General features: G+C 34.5%; 1 protein-coding gene and 1 non-coding gene across 2 annotated transcripts in view; both read right to left on the bottom strand.

Moving 5' to 3' along the window:
• The window catches only part of COL4A5 (collagen type IV alpha 5 chain), a 252,629-nt gene that overhangs the window by 88,226 nt on the left and 139,729 nt on the right, over window positions 1-24,674 (bottom strand). The window contains exons 5-19 of the mRNA XM_019956152.2: window positions 19,846-19,890; window positions 19,696-19,758; window positions 16,401-16,454; window positions 16,052-16,078; window positions 14,053-14,133; window positions 12,287-12,349; window positions 10,609-10,644; window positions 10,384-10,425; window positions 10,127-10,219; window positions 8,721-8,774; window positions 8,568-8,624; window positions 8,240-8,284; window positions 6,536-6,589; window positions 4,978-5,019; window positions 2,849-2,981 (exon numbers count right to left, since the gene is read on the bottom strand). Coding sequence (XP_019811711.2) covers window positions 2,849-2,981; window positions 4,978-5,019; window positions 6,536-6,589; window positions 8,240-8,284; window positions 8,568-8,624; window positions 8,721-8,774; window positions 10,127-10,219; window positions 10,384-10,425; window positions 10,609-10,644; window positions 12,287-12,349; window positions 14,053-14,133; window positions 16,052-16,078; window positions 16,401-16,454; window positions 19,696-19,758; window positions 19,846-19,890 — 889 coding nt within the window. The remainder of the gene's footprint in view (window positions 1-2,848; window positions 2,982-4,977; window positions 5,020-6,535; window positions 6,590-8,239; window positions 8,285-8,567; window positions 8,625-8,720; window positions 8,775-10,126; window positions 10,220-10,383; window positions 10,426-10,608; window positions 10,645-12,286; window positions 12,350-14,052; window positions 14,134-16,051; window positions 16,079-16,400; window positions 16,455-19,695; window positions 19,759-19,845; window positions 19,891-24,674) is intronic.
• Window positions 9,298-9,402, bottom strand: LOC139181861 (U6 spliceosomal RNA). Its single transcript, XR_011565589.1, has one exon. It is a non-coding gene; the product is annotated as a U6 spliceosomal RNA (small nuclear RNA).

Below are 24,674 nucleotides of genomic sequence, written 5' to 3'. Positions count from 1 at the left end.
AATTTGATAGGGATCGCTTTTGGTACTGTGGTCATTTTCACAATATTGATTCTTCCTACCCAGGAACATGGAATATCCCTCCATCTGTTTATGTCACCTTTGACTTCTTTCATTAGTGTCTTATAATTTTCTGTGTACAGTTCTTCTGTCTCCTTAGGTAAGTTTATTCCTATATATTTAATTCTTTTTGTTGTAATGGTGAATGGGATTGATTCCTTAACTGCTCTTTCTGATTTTTCATTGTTAGTATATAGAAATGCAAGTGAGTTCTGTGTATTGATTTGTATTCTGCAACTTTGCTAAATTCACTGATTAGCTCTAGCAATTTTCTGATAATATCTTTAGGGTTTTCTGTGTACAGTATCCTGCATACACTTTTAAAAGATTTTTTCTGGTCTAATAGAGTCAATTTCTTGACTACACAATTTCAAAGCTACACATCACAAATGCTTCATGTGTGTTTGAAATGAATGTACATTCTCTGCTGCACAAAATTTTTCTCTCTCTCTCAAAAATACAGCTTGATTGTGTTACTCAAATCATTTATATCCATATTTATATTTTACTTCCTTGATATACTGGGGAATTTCCAATTTATCCCTTGTTGTTTATCAGTTTTCACTTCACATATTCAAAGCTATAATTTTAGATGAGTAAATGTCATGACTTTTATATAGTTGTGGTATAATTTGTCTATTTATCCATATGAAATATCTCTTTGTAATGCATTTTTGCATTTAATTCTATTTCATACTATATTAGAATTGCTAAACCAGCTTTTTTTGGGTAGCATTTGCTTAACATTCTCTCATTGCTTAAATTTCATATTTTCTACATTCTTTTACTTTAGATGTCTCTACTGTGCACAGCATATAGATTTTATTCCAATTTTATTTTAGGTTTTGTTTATTAATCAGTGTTTAGTCCTTTCACATTTATTGAAGTTACTGATTTGTTTTTAACTTCTTGTCAGTTTATGTTTTTTTATTTATCCAGGTTTATCTGTGTCTGTTTTGTCCCAAACCTAACTTGTATTACATAGGTCAAGATTTTGGTCATCTTCTTTCTTCAACAAGTAAGTAATATATATTATTTTAATTATTTTCTAGTGGTTACTATTAAAATGTTTAACCTAGGAACTAAAATATGTATTTTTTGAAAACCTTATATAGTTAGTAGTATTTATATTCTCTCCCTCTAACAAGACAATAAACCATATAATTCACTTCCCCATTCTCTCTGTATCTCTACATTCTATGTTAGTAGTATGTACAATTATACTTCCATATTGTTACTTAAAATATTTGTTATTTTTTATGATCAATACTTATTTAGACTTAAAATGCTTTATTAACATCTTTCTTAACCATTGTTTCTTCTGTGTTACCCACCCCTACTCCCAACTTCATCCTGAATTCATTTCTTTCTTCTTGGAGTAAAAGCTCCAGTAACTATTTCAGAGATCTGGAGGTCCTCATCTTCACCTTAGGATGACAGTTTGATGTAATATAGGATCTCAAATTCATAGTTATTTTTCCTTTTTATTTTGAAAATTTGCCCCATTATCTTCATCTGACTCTCACTGATTCGTAAGTGATCTGCTTTGGGTCACAGACAGTTTTTAAGAACTTCTTTTTATCCTTAAATTCTAAAATGTCCTTACAATGTGTTTAGGTATGTATTCTGTATTAATTTTGTATTATTACTTTTGCTTTGTAATTCATAAGCCTTTTTACAGGGAAATATGCCTTTTTTAAATAGCTAGAAGTTTTAACCATTAATTTTTCGAATATTGCTTCTTGTCCTATTCTCTTTTTGAACTCCTTCATGTTGGATTTTGGGACATCTAGGTTTATCCTTTGTGTGTCTTACATTTTATTTCATACTATCCAACACTTTAAATTTTTTGCTATATCCCTGGAGAATTCCTTATCTGAATTTGCCAGACACAGTTATATCTTTAGTCCACTACCCTGAAGATAGAAATCCAAAGGGTATACTTTATATAAAGTATATAAAGTGTATATATAGTATATAAAGTATATAAAGTGCATATACTTTATATACACTTTGAACAAAATGGGACCCACAACTTATTCTCTTTCTTCTTGGCAGAAACACTGAGCAGCACTCATCTTATCATGTTAACATTTCATTAGGCAAATATTTTTTATGGAAAAGTAACCATAATTTATTAAATACTTATGTGTGACAGATACTGTACCAGATTTTTTTTCAAATTTTACATGAGAGGCATACTATCACCTCATTTCAGAGAACATCCAAATAAACATGCTAAACAAGGGCACTGCTCAATTAGCAGCCAAATTAGAAGTGCTCTACTGTACTGTGTATCTTCAGTAAGGAAGTGATATAAAATTGGTACTGAGCTCCAAGATTTTACTGCACAGCAAAATCGCCATGGGGATTTCTAGGTAGATGTTTCTGGCATTCTAAGTGGATAGTGCTGTTTACTACATAAAAATACAGTAAATCTTACATAACTAGGCATCATTAGTACAATGTTTCCTACCATAACAGCATGAAAGGTACAATGATTAATATTTGGCTCACAGTAATGTTTGGTGTAATTTATTAATAACAAAAGATAGAAATGATATTTTTTATTGTAAGACAACACTATTCAAGTAATTCTGATTTTTTTTTAAGTATACATGAGGAACTTGGAAAGGTTATAGTTAAGAGCTGAGGCGTTCCTATCAATTAAAAAATACTTATGTCTTCTAGTGCCATGCTCACCCTGGAACTAGTATGATAATATTATATACATGGATTAGTAAAGATACTATAAACACAAGTGTATTAAGTACAGTACAGTCTCATTTACCTGGAGGTCCAGGAAGGCCGGGTGGACCTTGTATTCCAGGAAATCCTCGATCTCCTTTATCTCCAGGCAAGCCAGGTAACCCAATGTTTCCTTTTTCTCCTACAGTTACACCAGTCCCAGGCCTAGGTATTACCTTTATTATGAAAGAAAAAATAAAGGAATTCAAAGAGGAAGAGACTTGTTTTTCTGAAAATAACCTGGTAGGTCCATATGATTACAATGCATCGTTTTCACAAAGTGTTCAGATGCAAAATCATCAAGACTACCTTACATAGATTGTGAGCAGCACACTTCAACAGATTAGAAAATGTTCAATGTCAGTATCAATATTACCATCCACTTGAGCCCCAGGCTTACAGAGTTAGAATTATGTTTGATGTCTCTTATCATTTACATTCAATTCATTCCAATCACCTAAGCCCTATAATTCTTTGTTAAAATAGTCTCTCCAATTTGTCCCCTTCTTTTCTGTGACACCTTCTATCCTTACCTCACACTTGGACTAACAGAAACAACTCTGAGCTTTTCCCTTTAAATCCAAATCTACTACTAGGATATACTTCCTCAAAAAGCAATTTTTCTGTGTTACGCTTCCTGTTAGAGCACTCATAATTGTTCATTACTTCTCACTATATATTATGTCACTTTATAGCCTGGACTCTAAACATACTTCTCACTCCCAATACCTCTCTCATCTGTTTCATGTCCTGTTAGTTCTAGCAATGACTTTTTAGGAGAGCGAAGTCTGATTGTAACCACTTCATGCATCTTGCACATTCCTGCTTTTTCCTTTAAATATGCCATTCTAAGGATGCCTTCCCATAATCTTTCTCTTTGTCAACTCATATTTTTTTTTTCTTCTTCTTAAAAAGAAAAAGAAAAGTCATTCTTCCAGGAGGGCTTTATTAATTAAAATCAACTAGCTAATAATTCCCTTTCTATCTTCTTAGAACCTCATGCCTAAAGAATTTTATATTAAATAATATAATATAAAGAGGTTAACTTCATAGAGTTATAAAGGTAAAGTAAGCTTTACTTTTAAGCAACTATCAGTCTGAGACAGAAATTATCACCTACTGGCAATATTCATCCTGGCTCTTTTGGATACAAGAAATATTCAGACAAATGGCCATTTGTCGGACCTAGAATTGGGATAGTAGTTCAAAGGGGAAGTGAGCTATTGAACAGGACACACTCTCAAAATTTCTATTTCTTCTCAAGCTCATCAAAATTGTATCATCTCATTTTTTAGAAAAAATATTTGTTAGAAAAGTAAAATTCTGATTTTAAAATGAAAGCAAATAAAAATTATCTTAATATCTTCTTTAAATATAACACACCCTCATCATTGGATTTGATAAAGTACCAAGTATCAATATCTGAGACCCACTATGGACAAAAATAATTAAATAAACATTATTCAAATGTCTTATCATATAGGGTTTATGGCACTTGCCCCTTTGCAACTTTAGTGAAGTCTAAAGCCAGGAGTCTTAGCAAATTTCAATGAAAGGAAAACCAATATGTCAACTGCAACAGAGATATTTTATTCTTAATAAGAATGAAAACATATGTGACTAGAATTTCATGGTAAATACAAATATGACAGAAAAGTTGTAAACCCCTCAAGTATTCTTTCATAGAATAGTTTCCTGCATTTGTTATGAAGAGCCCCTAAAAGCACACACTCCAGGAAGAAAGAGGTGTGAATCAGACAATTACAAATTGAGAAAAGCTATTAAGACCAAATCCATCTTTCTTCTGAGCCCTGCAGGGGAAAGGACCAATCCCTAGTTCCGCAAGTTTCATTTTTTGCATCTTTGTAAGCAACACTTGCACCACCTGCTGGTTACTTGAGAAATGATTTGGCAATCATTATGCAAAAAAACCTAATACCATAATTTTGGAGCTTTATTATGGAGAAATAATACACAGGCAGACCAATACAAAGACTTTGAGGTCAACCTCACTGAAGTTTTAGATGTAAAGACTTTTAAGACAGGAGGAGTTGATAAAGACTTGGAATTTTGTGTTCTATGAGGAAAAGGTATGGAGTATATAATTAAGACACAAAATTTAAAATGCACTAATAAATTTAATAAATAAAAACTGAGAGAAAAAAAACTTACAAGTCCAGGAGGCCCAGGTAGGCCAGTGTCACCTTTTTGACCCTGTTCAATACAATTATACAATAGATTAGTAAAAATCACATGAAAACATCAATTTCCTCAAAAATATAACTGATAATTAAGTTTCATAAAGACCCAGAAATCCATAATAAAAAATGTCAAAGAGAAATACAAAATGAGTTAATAAAACACTACTTAGCTAAGCCTAGGAAAGCCTGTGCTGTTATGTCAGATTTACAAGCTATATGATGCTGACCAAATCAATTAACTTCTTTGCCTTATATATAGACCAGACTTCTAAAGTATTTCTAGCTGTAACATAGAGAAGACACTGAATTTAAAAATTGGTATTACTAGAATCAGCTAAAATCTTTACCCTTTTCTTACATTTAGCCATGTTTTTTTCAAAAAACTTGTCAGGGGCATAAATTTAGTGTCATTTCCATTAGTAACAGATATTTTAAAGCTGATGGAGTTAACTATCACCAGGAATAGCTAATAAATCATAATTGGTTTGTGACTTTGCTCTTAGACTGTACTGAAAGACAAATTCAGACAAAACTATTACCCTTAACCAGTAGATACAACAGGTGAAGATCACAGTATTCAACTGTTACTCCACTGGCCAAGATCCAAGAATAGGTGTACCTCTCACATCTCTACTCTCATTCTAGACTTATTCATAGAAACCTTTCATCTATCTATAAGCTTCTTTTAGTTTAAGGAGATACTCTGTCCTATAACTTCACATACAACTAGAAAAACAAAATTTTATTCTTTGACTATTTATTATCTTCCTTTATTCTAGTTGTGCCTCTTAAGCCAGTCTAGAACTTGGATCTAGTTTAGAGATAAAATCATCATAAAACATGTGCCCTCTGGGTACATTCAAGTTTCTCACACGTTCCTGTCCCTGAAAAACAAAGCTTTTCATAGAAAGCAATTAAAGACCAGAGATTGGAAAAATGGATGTTTTGTGATCTGCTATAAATATGGAAATTGTGGGCTTCATACATTTTTTTCAAAGTCACTTTTAAAATAGGGAACTAAATAAATAACTTCAGTCAGGCTGCATGGCCAAATGAAAAAACAACAGCCAACAACAACAATAACAAAAAACAACAACAAGGAATTAGCCACCGGCTTCCAGACAATAATTGCCTAGAGAATGGAAATGTTTAGTGCCAACATTCTAAATTCACAGCTATAAGCCTTTTTTAGTATGAGGGCCTCACTAAAATAGTGCTGATTCCTCCTTCTGGAGAACAAAAGTTTTGCCAATACATGCTCAAAGTAAAGGCATCAGCTTTTAACAATGGAAATGCTAAAGTTAAACAATTCTCCATGTGTTTCTATCAGATGGACTGTGATTCAGGATAGTGAATAAAATTTAGGGAATTGGTATAAGAGAAAAGGGAATACTATCAAAAGATGGATAAAGAAGGTGTAGTTTGAATACAAAATCTAGTCACTTAGAAATTTTTTATTTATAACTGGGATGAAAAGAATTGTGCTAATCAGAATAAAAGCAGTTCCCTAGGCGTTCTAAAATTCTTACCTTTTCTCCATCTCTTCCTGGTTCACCAGGGTAACCAGGATCACCAGGCAAACCCTTTAAAAACATAGAAGACAGCAACATCAGCAAAAATGGTGGAATAAGAACCTCCAAAATCCCTCTCCTCCATAAAAGCACCAAAGACATTGACAAAAATGGTCAATCTTTTTAGAACTCTAGAAATTAAGCAAGGGTTTGCAGCAATCCAGGAAATGTATTTTTTGGGGGAAAAAAAGACTGAATCTTTGTTAGAACAAAGTGGTTTGTGGCTCTGTTCTCATCACCCTTCCTCAGTTTTACAGCAGCCTTGAAAACCAACAGCTCACAATCAAGGTAAAGACCAGCAGCATAGCAGCAACCGGAAGGGAAAGAACCAGGCTGAAGCTTCTTCAAAGCCCCATCCCCACAGAATTGTCATTTCTGGTGGTTCCCAGAAAGATCCCATTACCTGACCTAATTTTACTTCTCCCAGTGCAAAGAGAGAAAAGCCTTTTCCCTAGGGATATCTGTCAAAAACAGAGGCAATTGTTGAACATCATGACTGCATAAATCATTGTTTCAAAAGAAGACAGGAACTGAGGTCCTGAATTGGAACCCCCACTCTGGAGAAGGGAAAGGTTACCCACTCCAGTATTCTGGCCCCGAGAATTCCACGGACAGTATAGTCCATGGGGTTGCAAAGAGTTGGACACGACTGAGTAACTTTCACTTTCACTTATGCCATGTTATATGTTTAAGCCATTGGTGAAGCTACAGTTTGTAAGTTGAGGACTGCCTGTTTAGCAAAATTATTTAGAAATCAATTTATCTGATTCTATTGAATATTACTTTACAACTTCCAGTCTTATTAAGAATGCTCCCTTTCCTGCAGAGTAGTCTCCAAATTTCATCAAATTTTCTATCTGTCCTTGAAAACATCTTTTAACATCTATGGTGGATACTCCTGATACTAAGGCTGCCTGAAATAATGTTCCTGGACTTTCATATTTTTACTTGCCTCTTTTTTAGTAGTAATTAGAATTATATGTCAAAACTTTAACTGGAAAAAGAAAACTTACGTTCACACCAAACAGAGTATGTGAAGGTTTTTAGCAGTTTATTCATGATGGTAAAAAACCAGAAACAACCAAAATACCCTTCAATGAGTAAATGTATAAACCTTGGTACTCCACATAGTCATATACCGGTCAGCAATTAAAAGTGAATGAACTACTGATATACAATACAGTGTGTTATACTATGTGAAAGAATTCTGATTCAAAAAGCTGTATACGCTATGACTCCATTTTTATGACACTCTGGAGTAAGCGACATTACAGAGATGGAGAACAGATCAGTTGTTTCAATAGACACTGGGTGAGGGGAGGGGAGGGAATAACTATGAAAGATCATGAGAGAACTTTTGAGAGAGATGTAACTGTTTTTTATTATGGAGATTGTTACACAACTTATGTGTTTGTCAAAACACACAGAACTGTGCACCAAAATGGTTCATTTTACTGTATACAAATTATATCTCAATAAATCTGACTTAAAAATCTATCTTGAAAAGCAGAGACTCTTTAAATTCATATTTAAAAGAGATGGAAAGGATAGTTTCTATTCATTTAAACTATTTTCAAACCCAAGCCTCTTTGCCATCCTGCTTCTTTACCAACATGTACAAATGTTGCTATTCGGAGGGGAGGGTGGGTTTTAAATACTTACTGGAATTCCTGGTTGGCCATTCTCTCCATCTTTGCCTGGTTTACCCTATTTAGGATTCAAGGAAATGTAATAATATAAATTAGTTATTTAGAAATATAAGGTTAAAGGATATAACAAGCTTTCTTCCAGCCTGGGACTCTCTTCAGTAGACTTTCTGGACTTTAATGTTATAATAAATAAATAAATATGTCATTCATGCCATTTTGAGGGAATCAAGGCAGGATTTAAGAGGAAAAAATAAAATTACACACATGCACAGTGCATGAGTACGTGCTCAAAGACATGTTTAAAAATTTTTGTAAGGTTTATTAGAAGCCATAACACTTACTCTTTTGCCAGGCTCTCCTTGCTCACCCTTCTCACCTTTCACACCACCTGGAGGACCCTATACACACAAAAGTAATTTTACATTGGTTCATGCAGTACTATGCAAGATTATCAATTTACATTAAATTTTGCTAAAGAATTTTAGGTTACTTACTGGAGGACCACGTATCCCTGGGGGTCCAGGAGGCCCTCGGTCACCAGGAAGTCCCTATGCAGTGGTAGGGAAAAGGAAAGCAATATTAAAACTGTTAGTACTGTTAGGAACAATTTTAACTAGCTGAACTACAGACTCATGTACTATAACCAAAGATGTTTCAAATTCAAAGTTGAAATCTACTACGCAAAAAAATCTAGGGCCATCTTTGCTTATTTCAGTTAATTTTTAGTGTATGTACAAGCCAAGTTTTGAGGTAAAGAGCAAGAAAGCACTTCAAATTAAAGTACTAATGATTTTTTTATTCTTATAAAATATTTTGTATAATATAATTTGATCCCCTCATCTACTCTAGTGCATGTATGCTAAGTCGCATCAGTCATGTCCAACTCTTTGTGACCCCATGGACTGTAGCCTGCCAGGCTCCTCTGTCACTGGGATTCTCCAGATATGAACACTGGAGTGGGTTGCCAAGGGAATCTTCCCGACCCAGGGATCAAGCCAGGATCCCTTAACCTCCTATATTAGCAGGCAAGTTTTTTACCACTAGTGCCACCTGGGGAGCCCCACCCCCACCGCAAATATGGAACACTTCACAAATTTGCATGACATCCTTGAGTAGGGGCCATGCTAATCTTCTCTGTATCATTCCAATTTTAGTATATGTGCTGCCGAAGAGAAAATTTATCAGTAATACCATCTTTCTCCCTGAATATCAGTGAATTATAGAGAACATGGTCATGTAAAACAGTGACAATCTTACAATGACTTAATTTTGTACACAAAGGCATTATTTATAATAGCCAAAAATGGGAAAAAAGTCAAGTGTCCATCAACTAATGAATTAACAAACAAAATGGGGAATATACATGCAAAGGACTATTAACTCAGCCATAAAAAGGAACAAAATACTAATACACACTACAACACAGATGAACTTTAAAAGATTATAATAAAAAAATAAACCAGAGAATATCATATATTATATGATTCCATTTATATAAAATGTCCAAAAATAGGCAAATCTTTGGAGCCAAGAATTAAATTAGTGGTTTCATTTAATTAAACTTTCAGGGCTTGAAAGTGTAGGGAAAAATATTAAGTGATAACTAATAGGTGTGGGGTTTTGTTCAGGGGGCTCATGAAAATGTTCTAAAATCAGACTGCAGTGATTGTTTGACTATCTTGTGAATATATTAAATAAATGTAATTGTACACTTGAAATGGGTGAATTTTATAGTATATAGAGTATATCTCAGTCAAGATATTTTAAAATTTTAATTATCTCTAACCCTTGTTATTTCAAAAAGACTATCACAAATAACCTTATTCCAGCTTGTACTGCATTTTAATGGAATGCCACTTTCATAGCAAGATATTCATTGATTTCCTCCCTACATACTCACCTGATCTCCTTTCTGAAACTCTACATCGATTGGTCTTTTTTGTTCACTGATCTGCCCAGGTGGCCCAGGGGGGCCCTGAAGACCTTGCTCACCCTGTTTGCAAGATAAAATAAGTAAGTAATATTTCATAGTTTAAACAGACAATAATATAATATAACATGCAAGCTAATTTAGTTGCAAGAAGCAAAAAGACAAGTTCAAATAACTGTGAAAGAAAAAAACTGAGGGTTGAATAATCAACTTTTTTCTCTACTCACCTTCTCACCCTTGGGTCCCTGGAAATTTAAGCCCATATTCCCCTGAAGAGAGAGATTTGAATTTAAAACCTCGTTGACTATGGCAGAAACCAACACAACATTGTAAAGCAATTTTCCTCCAATTAAAAAATAAACAAATTAAACTAAAAACCTCATTGACAATAACAACAACAACAAAAAAAATCCACACCAAATAAAAGATGCTAAAAGAAGAAAGAAAATTACCTTTGGTCCTGGAAGTCCTGGTGGGCCAGGAGGGCCCTAAGAGTGAAAGACACAGAAAAAGGAAAAAAGAGCTATATTAATGAGTATATTAAAAATAAGTTGGTTTCATAGAAGGACTGAAAAAAGTCCTTTAAAATAATATTTCCTGAGTTTTTTTTCTCATTGTTTTCTCATCAGAGACACATATTTAAATTGATTTAGAGAAACTAGATAATAGTGGTGACTTCTCTTGACAGGCTACAGATGGGTGAGGGAAGAAGTGCAAGGATGGGTAGAGGCCATGGGGTAGCACTCATGCCAAAAATCAATACAAAAATTAATCCCAACAAATATCAAACTTATCATATCAGAATTATGGGTTGAACTTAGGTACCATTAGACAATTAACTGTCCATTTCTAAAAGGTACGTGTTTACTTTTTTAGTGCAATTTGATTTTATATGATTTTGTATATTTGAGAATGTTTTAAGGTTTGAAAAGTTAAATTGGCATTTGTCTGTCCAGAGAGATCACCTCCTGATGTCAACTGATCTGTTTATTTACATATTATACCTTGGTAGCATTTCTAAGACTTGGCTTCATCCTTTGAATCAAGGTTAATTGCAGGGACATTAAGAACAGAGTGAATGTATTATGTGGTCACAAGAATTAAGGAAATTCAAGGTGTAACAATACACCTAGGGTAGGCCAAAGTTGTAAGAGTTCGGAAAAAGTGCCATGCTCCAGAGTCTCATGTTTTGCAAGATATTTACAACTAAAACAAATTAAACAAAGAGGTTTTCTAATCCTCTCCTAAAGATTCCTAAAAAAGCAGAAATCACAAACTTTTCCTGGTAGATCTTCTAGTATTTATCAAACATTATTTCATTATTCCTTTCATTCATGAATAGAGGACCAATGGTCACAAGGAAAAATGTATAATCTATAAAGGTATAATGAAAACTGTCCTTTAAATATATGATAGATGAGAGATAGAGTGGCATATGAGAAATTACTTTGAAGTACAATTTTCTTGCCCTTTTAACAGGGCAACAGTAAAGTTCTAAGTTTAAAATATGACTTAAATGAAATTTAAGTATTTCAGGGGTAAAAGTACTTACAATTTATTAGAGTAGAAATATAAGTGACGATACAGGTAGTAAAGTAAGAGAACTGGTTGCACATTCAGGGTCTTTGTAAGTTTTTGCTTCTTTCCTGGGGAATAAAAATCCTTATCCCATTTCACAGTGATTCACTACCCTCACCAATCCTACCGTTCTGTCACAGGTCCTTAAGAAATGAGAGCCGATACTTTTTTGTGTATGAATATCTATTTTTATTCCTTTTTAACAGAAAACTGCATCTTGAAGAAACACGTTTCATCAAGTGACTTAAGAATTGCCTTAGAAGTCTTCATAAGATGGCCCCAGAAGTGACTTCAAACCTGACACATCAAGAGTTAACCACCAAGATACTTTATTTGAAATCTTTCCTTTTGTGTACCTCATTCTTTCCATCTATAAAATGGAGCTATTATTTAGCATATATATTATTCACCATAACACTATAGAATCTCTATATAAGAAAATTTAAGAAAACTATAGATCAAATTCATTATACTTTCAAGTAATACAAATAATATTAATATTTTTAAAATGAAAGAAAAGGAGGAGAAATGAAATTACAGAAGCAAGCTCACCATCAAACCTGGTGGTCCTGGGGGACCAATTGGCCCTGGTATACCAGGGGGACCAGCTGGGCCCTGTTATAAAGAAAGTAAAGGAAAGGATAAGAAAAAACTTGTATAAAGAACTAAATGGATGAAATTTAAGTTTAGTTGCCAGAATTCTGTTCTACAATTCTATAATTCTGAAGTACTATAAGCAGAATTTTAAAATGTAGAAGAACAAAAGGACTGAATGACTATAAAGAAATTCAACTAAACAGAATGAATGCAGTTTTTAGAGAACTTGTTTTACAGTGGTATACAATAAATATGGGACAAATGTATAGTACGGAAGTTTTAAAATATGAAGCAATAAAGATGGGCATTTAGTGAAGCTTTTATGCTACAAATGGGAAGGGAAAGCCTACTAGATTCAAGGTGGCTTCCCTAATTTTAAAATAAAAATACATAAAATTAAACACAAAGAGGGAAGTCAGAAAAACTGGGACAAAAGATAAAGGAATGATGTAATGGTTGTGGAGCAAAATTAGGCATCTTAATAAGTTGAAAATTTGACTGCCTTGAAATCTAGCAATTTTATATCTAGATATAAATTATGGATTATTTTGTAATTTAAAAAATCTCAAAACAACCCCAAAATCCAACAACAGGAGATTAGAGAAACAAAATCTAGTATATCAAACAATGGAGTGTAACATGGAAGTGAAACTGAATGAACTATGGTCATATACAATAATATGGGTGAATCTTAACATATCAAATAGAAAAAGTTGCAGAAAACTACACACACATTTCATATTACTCTAAAAACTAAATACTAAATGATATATGTGCAGGTAATAAAACTATTTTTAAGAAGAAATGGAAAACCCAGGATGGTAGCTACATCTTGGGAGAATGCAGAAGGATGTGACTGCCAAGAAAGGTTGATTGAAAATTACAATGTTCTAGTTCTTAAATACTGCATTGTGTTCATGAGTGCTCATTTGGTCATTTTGCTTTATAACCTACATATACTTTGCATGTATTCTGCTATATTTTCAAATATAATACAGTAAAATTTAGAAAAGATTGGTAATACATACTTAAGAACATATGGATGGGTGATATCAAGTATGTATTTAGATGATTAATGAAAAAAGTCCCTGACATTGTATCTTAGTGATCAAATATTAGAAAGAATTGATTTTTATTTTTGGTAAAGACAGCAATCGTCATGAAATATAAACCTTAAAAAAATTAATTCCCTAATCAATAAATCCCCAAAAGTTGTCATCTCTGTGTATGTTATGTGTAGGCTGACATGATAATTTTTCTAAAGATTACACTTGATGTTCATGATACATATATTTTATTCTTTCAGCCTTCAAAATATGTTCATACATTATGCATAACTAATAATGTTATAAATGAATTCTTCAAATACCTTGAATGGGAAACCTGAAATTTTTATCAGACCATTTACTCCTACTACCCTATTGATTCCCACAGCACAGAAATAAGACTATATAGAAGGCTGTTTCCACTGCAAAACTCTGAAACAAAAATTTCCATGGAAACTGGATTTGAAAGGTAAAAGAACAAGCCACACTTCTTAAAAAGCTCCCTGGTCAAGACTGCTTTTATTTTCACATACAACATACCTGCCATATCTATCAAACCTTAGATGCTAATTTCTATAATGAAAATAGAGAATACTAAAGGCTGAGGATTAAAAAAACTGATGCTGTGACCTGATTTAATCAATAGGGCCAAGTAGAAAGTCAGCAGATGCTTACTTGAATTCCAGGAGGACCTGGATAGCCTGGATTACCCTTTGGTCCTGGCAGGGATGACATAATTATACTACCCGGTTCTCCCTGAAAGAAACCATAAGTGGCAATTGTAAGTAATAGTTATGATACAGCAAAGCTGGCCAGAATACAAAAAATGAACTAGGCGTTCAATTTGTCACATAAGTGTCCTCAAAGATTTAGGCGACCTCAGTGGTTAAATGAATACATTTACTCTTCAAAGGAAAATGAGGAAGTGGGTAGAGTACATGGAAGTCCACTCAATTTGTTAAGAACCTGTCATACCTTTGGTTACTCATTCATGAAAAACATTAAATATTAATATTTGCCAAGAATTGTGTTAGGCTTTGGATGCTTTGTAGCAAAGAAGATAAAACAAGACACCTGTTCTCACTGTGCTAGTAATATACTGGAGAAATTCATATCATAACATGTAAACAAATAAGATGATAAAATTTTCTGTTTAGGACTATAAAGGAAAACTACATGGTACATGATAAAGAAATGGTGGAGAACAATCACAGAAATGATAATTATGTGATGTCCTAGAGGGGCTAACTATCGTTATAATGGAGATCATATTACAATATATAATTAACATGTACACCTTAAATTTACACAATGTTATATATCAAATATATTTCAATTTAAAAAAAAGAAATAGTGGAGAAAATTTGTTTGGGCAGTAAAGAAGGGCAATCTATAAAGGCAACATTCAGGCTGAAATCTAAAGGATCGTGAGTCAGCCAGGTGAAGATGGGGGAAGAGCATTAGGCAATGTAAGCAGCATGAACAAAGGACCCAGAAAGGGAAGAATCTGGCACATTCAAATAACTTAGTGCAGACTGGTGTGATCAGGGAGCCCAAGGAAAAGCAGCTTAGGGATGAGGCTGGAAATGTGGGGCAAGGACCAGAATACGCAGATCTTACAGGCCATAGAAAAAAATGTGGATTTATCTTGGATGCAGAAACCCTTGAAGGTTTATAAGGAGACATTTAAATTACTGATTCATATTTTTAAAAGATCATTCTTGGCTGCTTTGTATAGAATAAATCATGCTGGGAGGTGAGGGGGACGAAAAAGAAACTAGTTAAGAGGCTACTACACTAATCCAGATGAGGCATTATGGTTAGTGTGCTGGCAGTGGAAATGAAGAAAAAGTAGATGAACTTTAATATATATACTTACAGGCAAAATTAACAGTATTTAGAGATAGTATGCAATGAGGAGATGTGTGAAGGAATAGAAAATGCAAATACTAACTCTCAGGTTTTGGTACATGTAAAAGTGTACATGGTATATAGTGATGCAAATTTTAGAGATGAGGACAACAGAAGGAGGCAAAGGTTTATTTGGGGGTCTGGGTTAACTCTGAGGACATTAATTTGAATGTCTGGGAGATAAGTCAGAGGGATGTCAGGGAAGCAGTTTAATGCATGCATATAACTCAGAAGAAAATTCTGTTTTAGAGACAGGAATGTAGGTGTTCCATAACTAGACAGCAATCAATACCATGAGCAATAATGATATTGCTAGGCATAGAAGGGAAGAAGGGATCAGGACTGTGTCTTGATGCCTGCTAGATAGAACAACATGAGCTTGCACAGAAGACTGCAGAACGACTGGAGATGCAGAAGAAAGATTAGGAAAAGGGAAAGAATATTCCCAGAATATTCCCTTGCAGAAGCCAGAGGGAAAGAATATTTCCAGAGGGAGCAGGTGGTCAACTGAATCAAAATGTAATAAGGAAGGTATCAAAAAGAACTGTGAGGCTGATATACACATTTGCAAGCATACCAGCCCATAAAAGGTACTTAAAGCTACAAGAACAAAGGAGAATACTTAAGGAGAGCTCATAAATGTGCACCTGTGCAACTTCTAGAAGCATCCGTTTTAACACAGAAGTCAGACACATTATCTGACTGAAGATGCAGGCTTTCCAAATACTTTAAAATGCTTACCTTTCCAACATGAGATACTTACCTTCATACCTGGGATCCCAGGAGGTCCCTATTATTAAAAAGAAAAGGAATTATATGAATGAGAGGAGAAGGAGCAAGCAAAATTGAATAGATTGCTATAAGATCATTCTGAGGAAAAGGTATCTTAAGATACTTAGAGATGACATTTATATTAAATATGCACTACAGAATCTTTGCTTTTACCCAGCAGAAAGCTCTATGCACTACTAACTTCTATTTTTAAAAAATCCTTTTACTTTATTACTTTGAAAAGTACTATTTTGTTCCATACAAATGCACTGAGCTCACTTTGTACACTTCTGCTTATGTTAATTCCTGTGTTCATTATAATTTCGAATTTTATAACTTACTGGAGGACCCTGTAAACCAGGAAAACCGGGACTGCCTGGAAATCCACGTTCTCCCTAGAAGGAGTTAAAAATAAAAAGCATGGAGGAACAAAAAAAAAGCATCATTATACCAACAAACAACGACTTACTGAAAAAATTTCTGCAAGTCATTTTGAAACATGCCAGATTGTCAAAAATTCATTAGCCTTCACTTTTCAATTACCTTATATCAACTATCCATATCAATTCAACTTTTTAAGATACTTTTATCTCCACTCATGAATCCCAATCAGAAATAAAGGAAAAAAATCTTCTACTTTAGTCATTTTCTTCTGACAAATCCATTTTGAGAGAATCATATCACAGATTCCTGGCTATCATCACATTTAATAGTTAATGATCTGCCCCAATTTCCTGCCCATGTATTATATAGATTCATATTTTAACTGCCCCATTGCTTTTTTCTTTTATTGTAAACTATTTCAAATTATTTTTGTAAAGAGGAAAAGATGGTTAGAAAGAATGCCATTAATATCACCAAGAGTATAATCATAGCAATAGTTTTAGCAATTGCAGGTCATTATGTTCTCTAGGCATCCAGTCTTTCTCACTCCCTATTGTAAAGTACTAATATGGACATTTGGTTTAGAAAACAAAGGCTAAAATGGCTGTAGAAGAACCCCATTGCAACCTCCTTTCAAATACCCATGTGCTGTAGTACTTCTAGAAACATCCTCGTCAGAGGCTTAAAAGAGTAAATGATACAGCTATGTACCTTTCACTTATTGTCCAATATCCCTTTCTCCACCACTTTTTATACATGGAAAAAATAAGCCCAAACAGAAAGGAAGTGGCCTATACATCGAGTTTAGAAAACAGAGAGCAAAAGAATCCATATATTTTGACTCCATCTCTAGGGTTCATTCAATTAGTTACATAGTTAGAAATATAAGAACCCATTTAATCTGCAGGTACACATAATGCTTTTTTCAGGCCAGTATTCTGGAGTGGGTAGCCTTTCCCTTCTCTAGGGGATCTTCTCAACCCAGGGATCGAACCCAGATCTCCCGCATTGCAGGCAGACTCTTTACCAGCTGATCCACAAGGGAAGCCCAGTTACATAGTTAGAAATATAAGATTCCATTTAATCTGCAGGTGCACATAATGTTTTTAAAATTTTTTTGTTGCTTACATAATTGGAGGGGACTCAAATGCAACTAATCATGAGATCTGCTAAGGTGTTGCTTTAACAAAAAAAGAAAAAGATCCCTTTAATCACATAGCATACTATACTCATTGTAGATATATCTGGTCTTATTAAAACTTTGACTAGTAGTCTGTTTGTTGCTCAAGACATGCTAGCAAAAAACAATCAAATTACCATAATAGGCACATGAATGTAGCCTGCTTTAACAAGCAATATGCCATGCAAGCTAACTCCATGTTGGTCCTATCACTGTAAGGTTGCCCCAAGCAAAACTGAAAAACACAAGTAAGCCTCACAAATCCAAAATCAGAATATTATTATTAGTGGCAAGGATGACACTGACTTGGAGAAATATTGGAGGTAACAATAACTTTATTGCCTACAAGTATACACTACAATGATTATCATAAAATGTGATGGCCTGCATAATACAAAATAGTTTGTTCAAGTTATTTTAAATATTATGCCCTAATATAAAATATGACAAATGTCATTAATTAGAAAGATCTGCGGTATTTCAGAATAGTTTCACAGAGTATTATGTGCAATATTGAAATATCAAAAGGATACACAGAAAACAATATTTCATTAACCTATATAAGGAGAAAAGTGAGGGAATAAGAAATGGAAACAAATACTTGTAAGCTTTTAAAAAGAGCAAATTTTCCTCTGTTGTTTTCTTGTTCTCACTTTATACTTAATCCAAATAGTTGGATTTAGTCTTGACTAAAGAAAAGAGGGCCAGGAAACATTGTTTGTAGCATATGATACTTTATTTTCTCACTTGTTAAATTCATTATTTTCTACGATGGAGAAGTTTCAGGTTTCATACTAATAGTTCATAGTAAAAACTGATGTGGTGTATTACATATAGATTCTTAGGATTTTTCTTCAGGAAGTTATTAGGCAAGATAAAAAAGGTTTAATATGGAGGGAGGTGGGAGGGGGGTTCAGGATTGGGAACATGTGTACACCCGTGGCAGATTCATGTTAATGTATGGCAAAACCAATACAATATTGTAAAGTAATCAGCCTCTAATTAAAATAAATAAATTTAATTTAAAAAAAAGAATATGAAAGATTTGAAAATTTTAAGTGTACCTAGTTTAAAAAAATCAAAGTTAATGAATGACATTCATAAGTATTACTCTTAAAAACTGATAATATAGATGTGTTTGTGTGTGTGTGTGTATATATATATATATATATACATACACATACATATATATGTGTGTTTATATGTACAAACATGTACTGTGGTGTTGGATAAGACTCTTGAGAGTCCCTTGGACTGCAAGGAGATCCAACCAGTCCATTCTGAAGGAGATCAGTCCTGGGTGTTCTTTGGAAGGAATGATGCTAAAGCTGAAACTCCAGTACTTTGGCCACCTTGTGTGAAGAGTTGACTCATTGGAAAAGACTCTGATGCTGGGAGGGATTGGGGGCAGGAGGAGAAGGGGATGACAGAAGATGAGATGGCTGGATGACATCACCGACTTGATGGACATGAGTTTGAGTGAACTCTGGGAGCTGGTGATGGACAGGGAGGCCTGGCGTGCTGCAATTCATGGGGTTGCAAAGAGTCGGACACGACTGAGCGACTGAACTGAACTGATATATCCTAATTCCTTTTTAACTCTCATTTAACTCTCATTTCATTCACTGAAACATGTATATTATCATATGTGAGATAGATTGCCAGTCCAGGTTTGATGCATGAGACAGGGTGTTCAGGGCTGGTGCACTGGGATGACCCTGAGGGATGGGATGGGGAGGGAGAAGGGAGGAGGGTTCAGGATGGGGAACACATGTACACCCATGGCTGATTCATGTCAATGTATGGCAAAAACTCTCATTCTACTTAACACTAAAACACAAAAGGGATTTGGTAGGTAATCTTCAACTCAATGCAATATCCCAACTAATTATACAGGCTTAACGAATTACTGATGTTTCAGTATATTGAAAATGCTAACTCAGAACATACCCTATGTTTGTCCTAGACATGAAGCTACTATATCTCTTATTTGACATTCTCGATATTGATTCCTTGAAATGTTTAGTCCATTATCAAGCATATTGCCTAAGATTAAGTCAAATAAATCTCACCTTGGTTCCATTGCATCCAGGGATACCTTGAGGTCCTGGGGCCCCATCATGGCCTGGCATTCCCTTTGAAAGGAGATATACCACATGTATAATATTTCTTAGATTACTGTTTTAAGAGATTTTAAAAATAAGAAGCCAAATTCTACTTACAGGAAGACCTGGTGTCCCTGGAAATCCAGGAAGTCCAGGAGGACCCTATAAAAAGAAATAAATAACCAAATAACAACCAATGACAATAAAATAATATCCAACCTAAGGGAATTAAGAAAACTACATTTAGACAGCAACAGACAAAATGTGTCTCATTGATTATTACCACTCATTCTTTTTTAAACACTATAGAAGAAACTATACATGTTTAAAATCTCATTTATAGAAACCTATAGAAGATACTCCTATTTGATTGAATTGTTTTAATTGTCCTAAGTTCAGTTCAGTTCACTCACTCAGTCATGTTCGACTCTTTGTGACCCCATGGATTGCAGCATGCCAGGCTTCCCTGTCCATCACCAACTCTTGGAGTTTATTCAAACTCATGTCCATTGAGTCAGTGATGCCATCCAACCATCTCATCCTCTGTCATCCCCTTCTCCTCCTGCCTTCAATCTTTCAGAGCATCAGGGTCTTTTCAAATGAGTCAGTTCTTTGCATCAGGTAGCCAAAGTATTGGAGTTTCAGCTTCAACATTAGTCCTTCAAATAAACATTCAGGACTGATTTCCTTTAGGGTGGACTGGTTGGATCTCCTTGCAGTCCAAGGGACTCTCAAGAGTCTTCTCCAACACCACAGTTCAAAAGCATCAGTTCTTTGGTGCTCAGCTTTCTTTACAGTCCAACTCTCACATCCATACATGACTACTGGAAAAACCATAGCCTTGACTAGATGGACATTTGTTGGCAAAGTAATGTCTCTGCTTTTTAATATGCTGTCTAGGTTGGTCATAACTTTTCTTCCAAGAAGTAAGCGTCTTTTAATTTCATGGCTGCAGTCACCATCTTCAGTGATTTTGGAGCCCAGAAAAATGAAGTCTGTCATTGTTTCCACTGTTTTCCCATCTATCCATCTATCTGCCATGAAGTGATGGGACCAGATGCAATGATCTTAGTTTTCTGTATGTTGAGCTTTAAGCCAACTTTTTCACTCTCCTCTTCACTTTCATCAAGAGGCTCTTAAGTTCCTCTTCACTTTCTGCCATAAGGGTGGTGTCATCTGCATATCTGAGGTTATTGATATTTCTCCTGGCAGTCTTGATTCCAGCTTGTGCTTCATCCAGCCCAGCGTTTCTCATGATGTACTCTGCACAGAAGTTAAATAAGCAGGGTGACAATATACAGCCTTGATGTACTCCTTTACCTATTTGGAACCAGTCTGTTGTTCCATGTCCAGTTCTAACTGTTGCTTCCTGACCTGCATACAGGTTTCTCAAGAGGCAGGTCAGGTGGTCTGGTATTCCAATTTCTTTAAGGATTTTCCAGTTTTTGGTGATGTAGGAGCAGGCAAATTAGTGGATGAAATGTCTGTTCTAAAAGACAAAGTGATTATCCAAGGTTTGTGATGAATCCTGAATACAGCAGGGTATGGATAAGTGGCAAATACTGACATATCTGCCTCTGAGAACATCAATGTGATCACCCCCAAAATCTTAATCAAATATCCCTGTCAGGATTGACAAAAAATACAAGTTTGACAAAATTCTCTGTAGGTAAGGCCAAGAAGAAAAGGTACTTTCATACAACTGCTAGTGGAATTTAAACACCATAGAGAGAAATTTGGAAATATCTAACAAAATTACACATGTATTTATTTACTCTTTGAAGCAACTCATTTCAAGAAATCTATCCCAAAGGCACATAAGAAATTATAAAACATGAAATCCAAGGTTACTGACAGAATTATTGTAGCTGAAGTTTAGAAATGGACATATAACCAGAATTATAGCTGAAGGTTAGAAATAAGGCATGCCTGTGTGCTCAGTCACGTCCAGCTCTTTGTGACCCCTTGGACTGTAGCCCACCAGGCTCCTCTGTTCATGGAATTGTCCAGGCAAGAATACTGGAGTGGGCTGCCATTTCCTTCTCCAGAGAACAAATAGGGACATGAATAAATAAACTATGGTATATCTGCATAATAAGAAACCACACAGCTTTAAAAAAGAATGTGGAAGATCTCTGTACACTGAAATACATACTGATCTCCAGGACAGAATGTTAAGTAAAAGAAACAAAGTTTAAGTACTGTATATAATATACTACCTTTTTATAACAAAGGTAGTGATACTAAACAATGAAAAGATAAACAGCAAATGAAAAATAATTACCTCTGGGGGAAAGAGGAAAGAGAATGGGGAGATGGTAAAGAAGGATGGGAAGCATCTCTGACTATACCTAGTCTTACCTGTGGCGGATTCATTTCGATATTTGGCAAAACTAATAAGAAAGCTGTGGTACATATACACAATGGAGTATTACTCAGCCATTAAAAAGAGTACATTTGAATCAGTTCTAATGAGGTGGATGAAACTGGAGCCTATTATACAGAGTGAAGTAAGCCAGAAGGAAAAACATAAATACAGTATACTAACGCATATATATGGAATTATATAGAATTAATAGAAAGATGGTAACAATAACTCTGTATACGAGACAGCAAAAGAGACACTGATGTATAGAACAGTCTTATGGACTCTGTGGGAGAGGGAGAGGGTGGGAAGATTTGGGAGAATGGCATTGAAACATGTAAAATATCATGTAGGAAACGAGTTGCCAGTCCAGGTTCGATGCACAATGCTGGATGCTTGGGGCTGGTGCACTGGACGGCCCAGAGGGATGGTATGGGGAGGGAGGAGGGAGGAGGGTTCGGGATGGGGAACACATGTATACCTGTGGCAGATTCATTTTGATATTTGGCAAAACTAATACAATTATGTAAAGTTTAAAAATAAAATAAAATTAGAAAAAAAAAAGAAAAAAAAACTAATACAATATTGTAAAGTTTAAAAATAAAATAAAATTAAAAAAATAATGAAAAATTTTAAAAAAAGGTAAAAAGGAAATCATCAACAATTGAAAGCAAGCTGGAACCAATGAACCTAATGTATATCAAACTATGGACAGTGACCATACATAGAAGAAAACTACTTTTGACTGAAATGAGTCAATTCAGCAAAGAAATAATTAGTGGCAGTTAAGATTTCTACTATTGCTTTTAAAATTGAAATGTTTATTTTGTTTATTTATATATTGTTATTTTGAAGTCATTATAGCTATAGTGTAGGACAAAGGAATTAATCATATTAATATAATTGGGAAATGAAGATTTTCATGTTAGAGAGAGAAAGGTGGCAGGGGGAGACAACAAGTATAAAAAAATTTATATTAAAGTTCAGTTGGAAATAATAATATGAACTCATTTTTTCTCTTTAAAAAATACATATTTCTTAACTCTGTCCACTTAAAATGCATCAAAATAGTGACAAAACTAGTAGCAATGAACACTCCTTATATTCAGACTGTGGAATCTAAATCACTGAAAGAATCTGTAATCAGAGACATGGTCAATTCCAGATCTAGAGAGGACATGCATAAGTTGAGCCTGAAGGGTCTTATGTCAGAAAGCAAAGAAATTATCAAAGATCAATAGGGTTTTGTCAATAGGACAAATCACAGGGGCCAACTTGAAGAGGCTCCCACAGACAAAGATGAAATAATTTGAGCTTCAAAAAGAATAATGAGTACAAGTGATTGAAACACAGAAATTCCATGTTTCTAATGATAAATTAAAGAAAACCTTCTTTGATCATCACTCGAAGTTGCCAGTGTACAAACTCATTACCCCACTAGAATTCAGCTGATAAATCAGAATTCAAGTTAATGAATTAGAATTCAAGCTATTCAATGAAGGACTGATAGACTTTTAAAACTTAACATTTTGCAACTCCAAACGAAAAAAATAAAACAAAAAACAAAAACTTGGATCTAACCAATGATCATGGATGGATGCTAAACCACTATGTGAAAGTTGATAGGGAAATTCTGGTGGCAGAATCAGGCTCATATATTTGAGACCATTGACCAAATCTAGCATCAAAAAAGTGGGATAGACAGACGTTTGTGCCATGAGATGTAATTCAATAGTAAATATACAGCAGTACCTATAAAGTATTGTTTTTCAATTTTCTTTCATTTTTTAATCAGTATAGTTTATATATAGTAAAATGCACACATCTTAAATGTACAGGTTTTTCTTTTTTCCTAGAAAGTTCTCTAGTGCCTCTTCTAAGGCAACCTCAAAGTTGCAGGAAACATGGGGGGCAGAGAAATAAGTTAAATGACATCATGAGGAAACAGTCAGGCAGATCCAGATTGTGGAACACAGTACAACGCCATGATGCAGTTTCTTCAATGGCATAATAGAAGAGGCTTAAGAAATACATCAAGCCAATGCAATATGTGGAACTTGCCTGGATCCTGGTTTGAACAAACCAACTGCAAAAAGAAATCTTTGGGACAATTGAGAAAATCTGAATATAGACTGAGTTTTAAAGGATATTGAAAAGTTTTTGCTAAGTTTTTGAGGTGTAATAACGGCATAATGTGGTTATAAGTTCAAGAAACATAATATTTATTGGTGGAATGATGATGTGAGGGATTTACTTTAAAATATTACAGGCAATAGTGGTGAGGTATAGAAACAAAGCTGTCAAAATGTTGATAGTTTTTGAAGCCAAGTAATGACTTCATGGGGGATGTCACTGTAATATTAATATTTTCTCTGTAAATCTGTGTATGCTTTAAGTTTTCCATAATAAGTCTTTTAAAATCTGCATGCCAACAGCTGCCTGTGAGCTGAGATCTGAGGATGCAGGAACTATTAGGCCACCAAGTTCTAAGCACTCTCAGACACTTGAAAGTGGGAAGTGATAGAGTGGACAGATTTTCTTAGTCTCAGCAATACTACAGTTCAGTTCAGTTCAGTCGCTC

The sequence above is a fragment of the Bos indicus genome, chromosome X, assembly GCF_029378745.1.
Source record: "Bos indicus isolate NIAB-ARS_2022 breed Sahiwal x Tharparkar chromosome X, NIAB-ARS_B.indTharparkar_mat_pri_1.0, whole genome shotgun sequence".
NCBI classification, from domain to species: domain Eukaryota; kingdom Metazoa; phylum Chordata; class Mammalia; order Artiodactyla; family Bovidae; genus Bos; species Bos indicus.
Note: the sequence above shows the minus strand (reverse complement) of the source record. Positions and strands in the feature narration are given on the sequence as shown.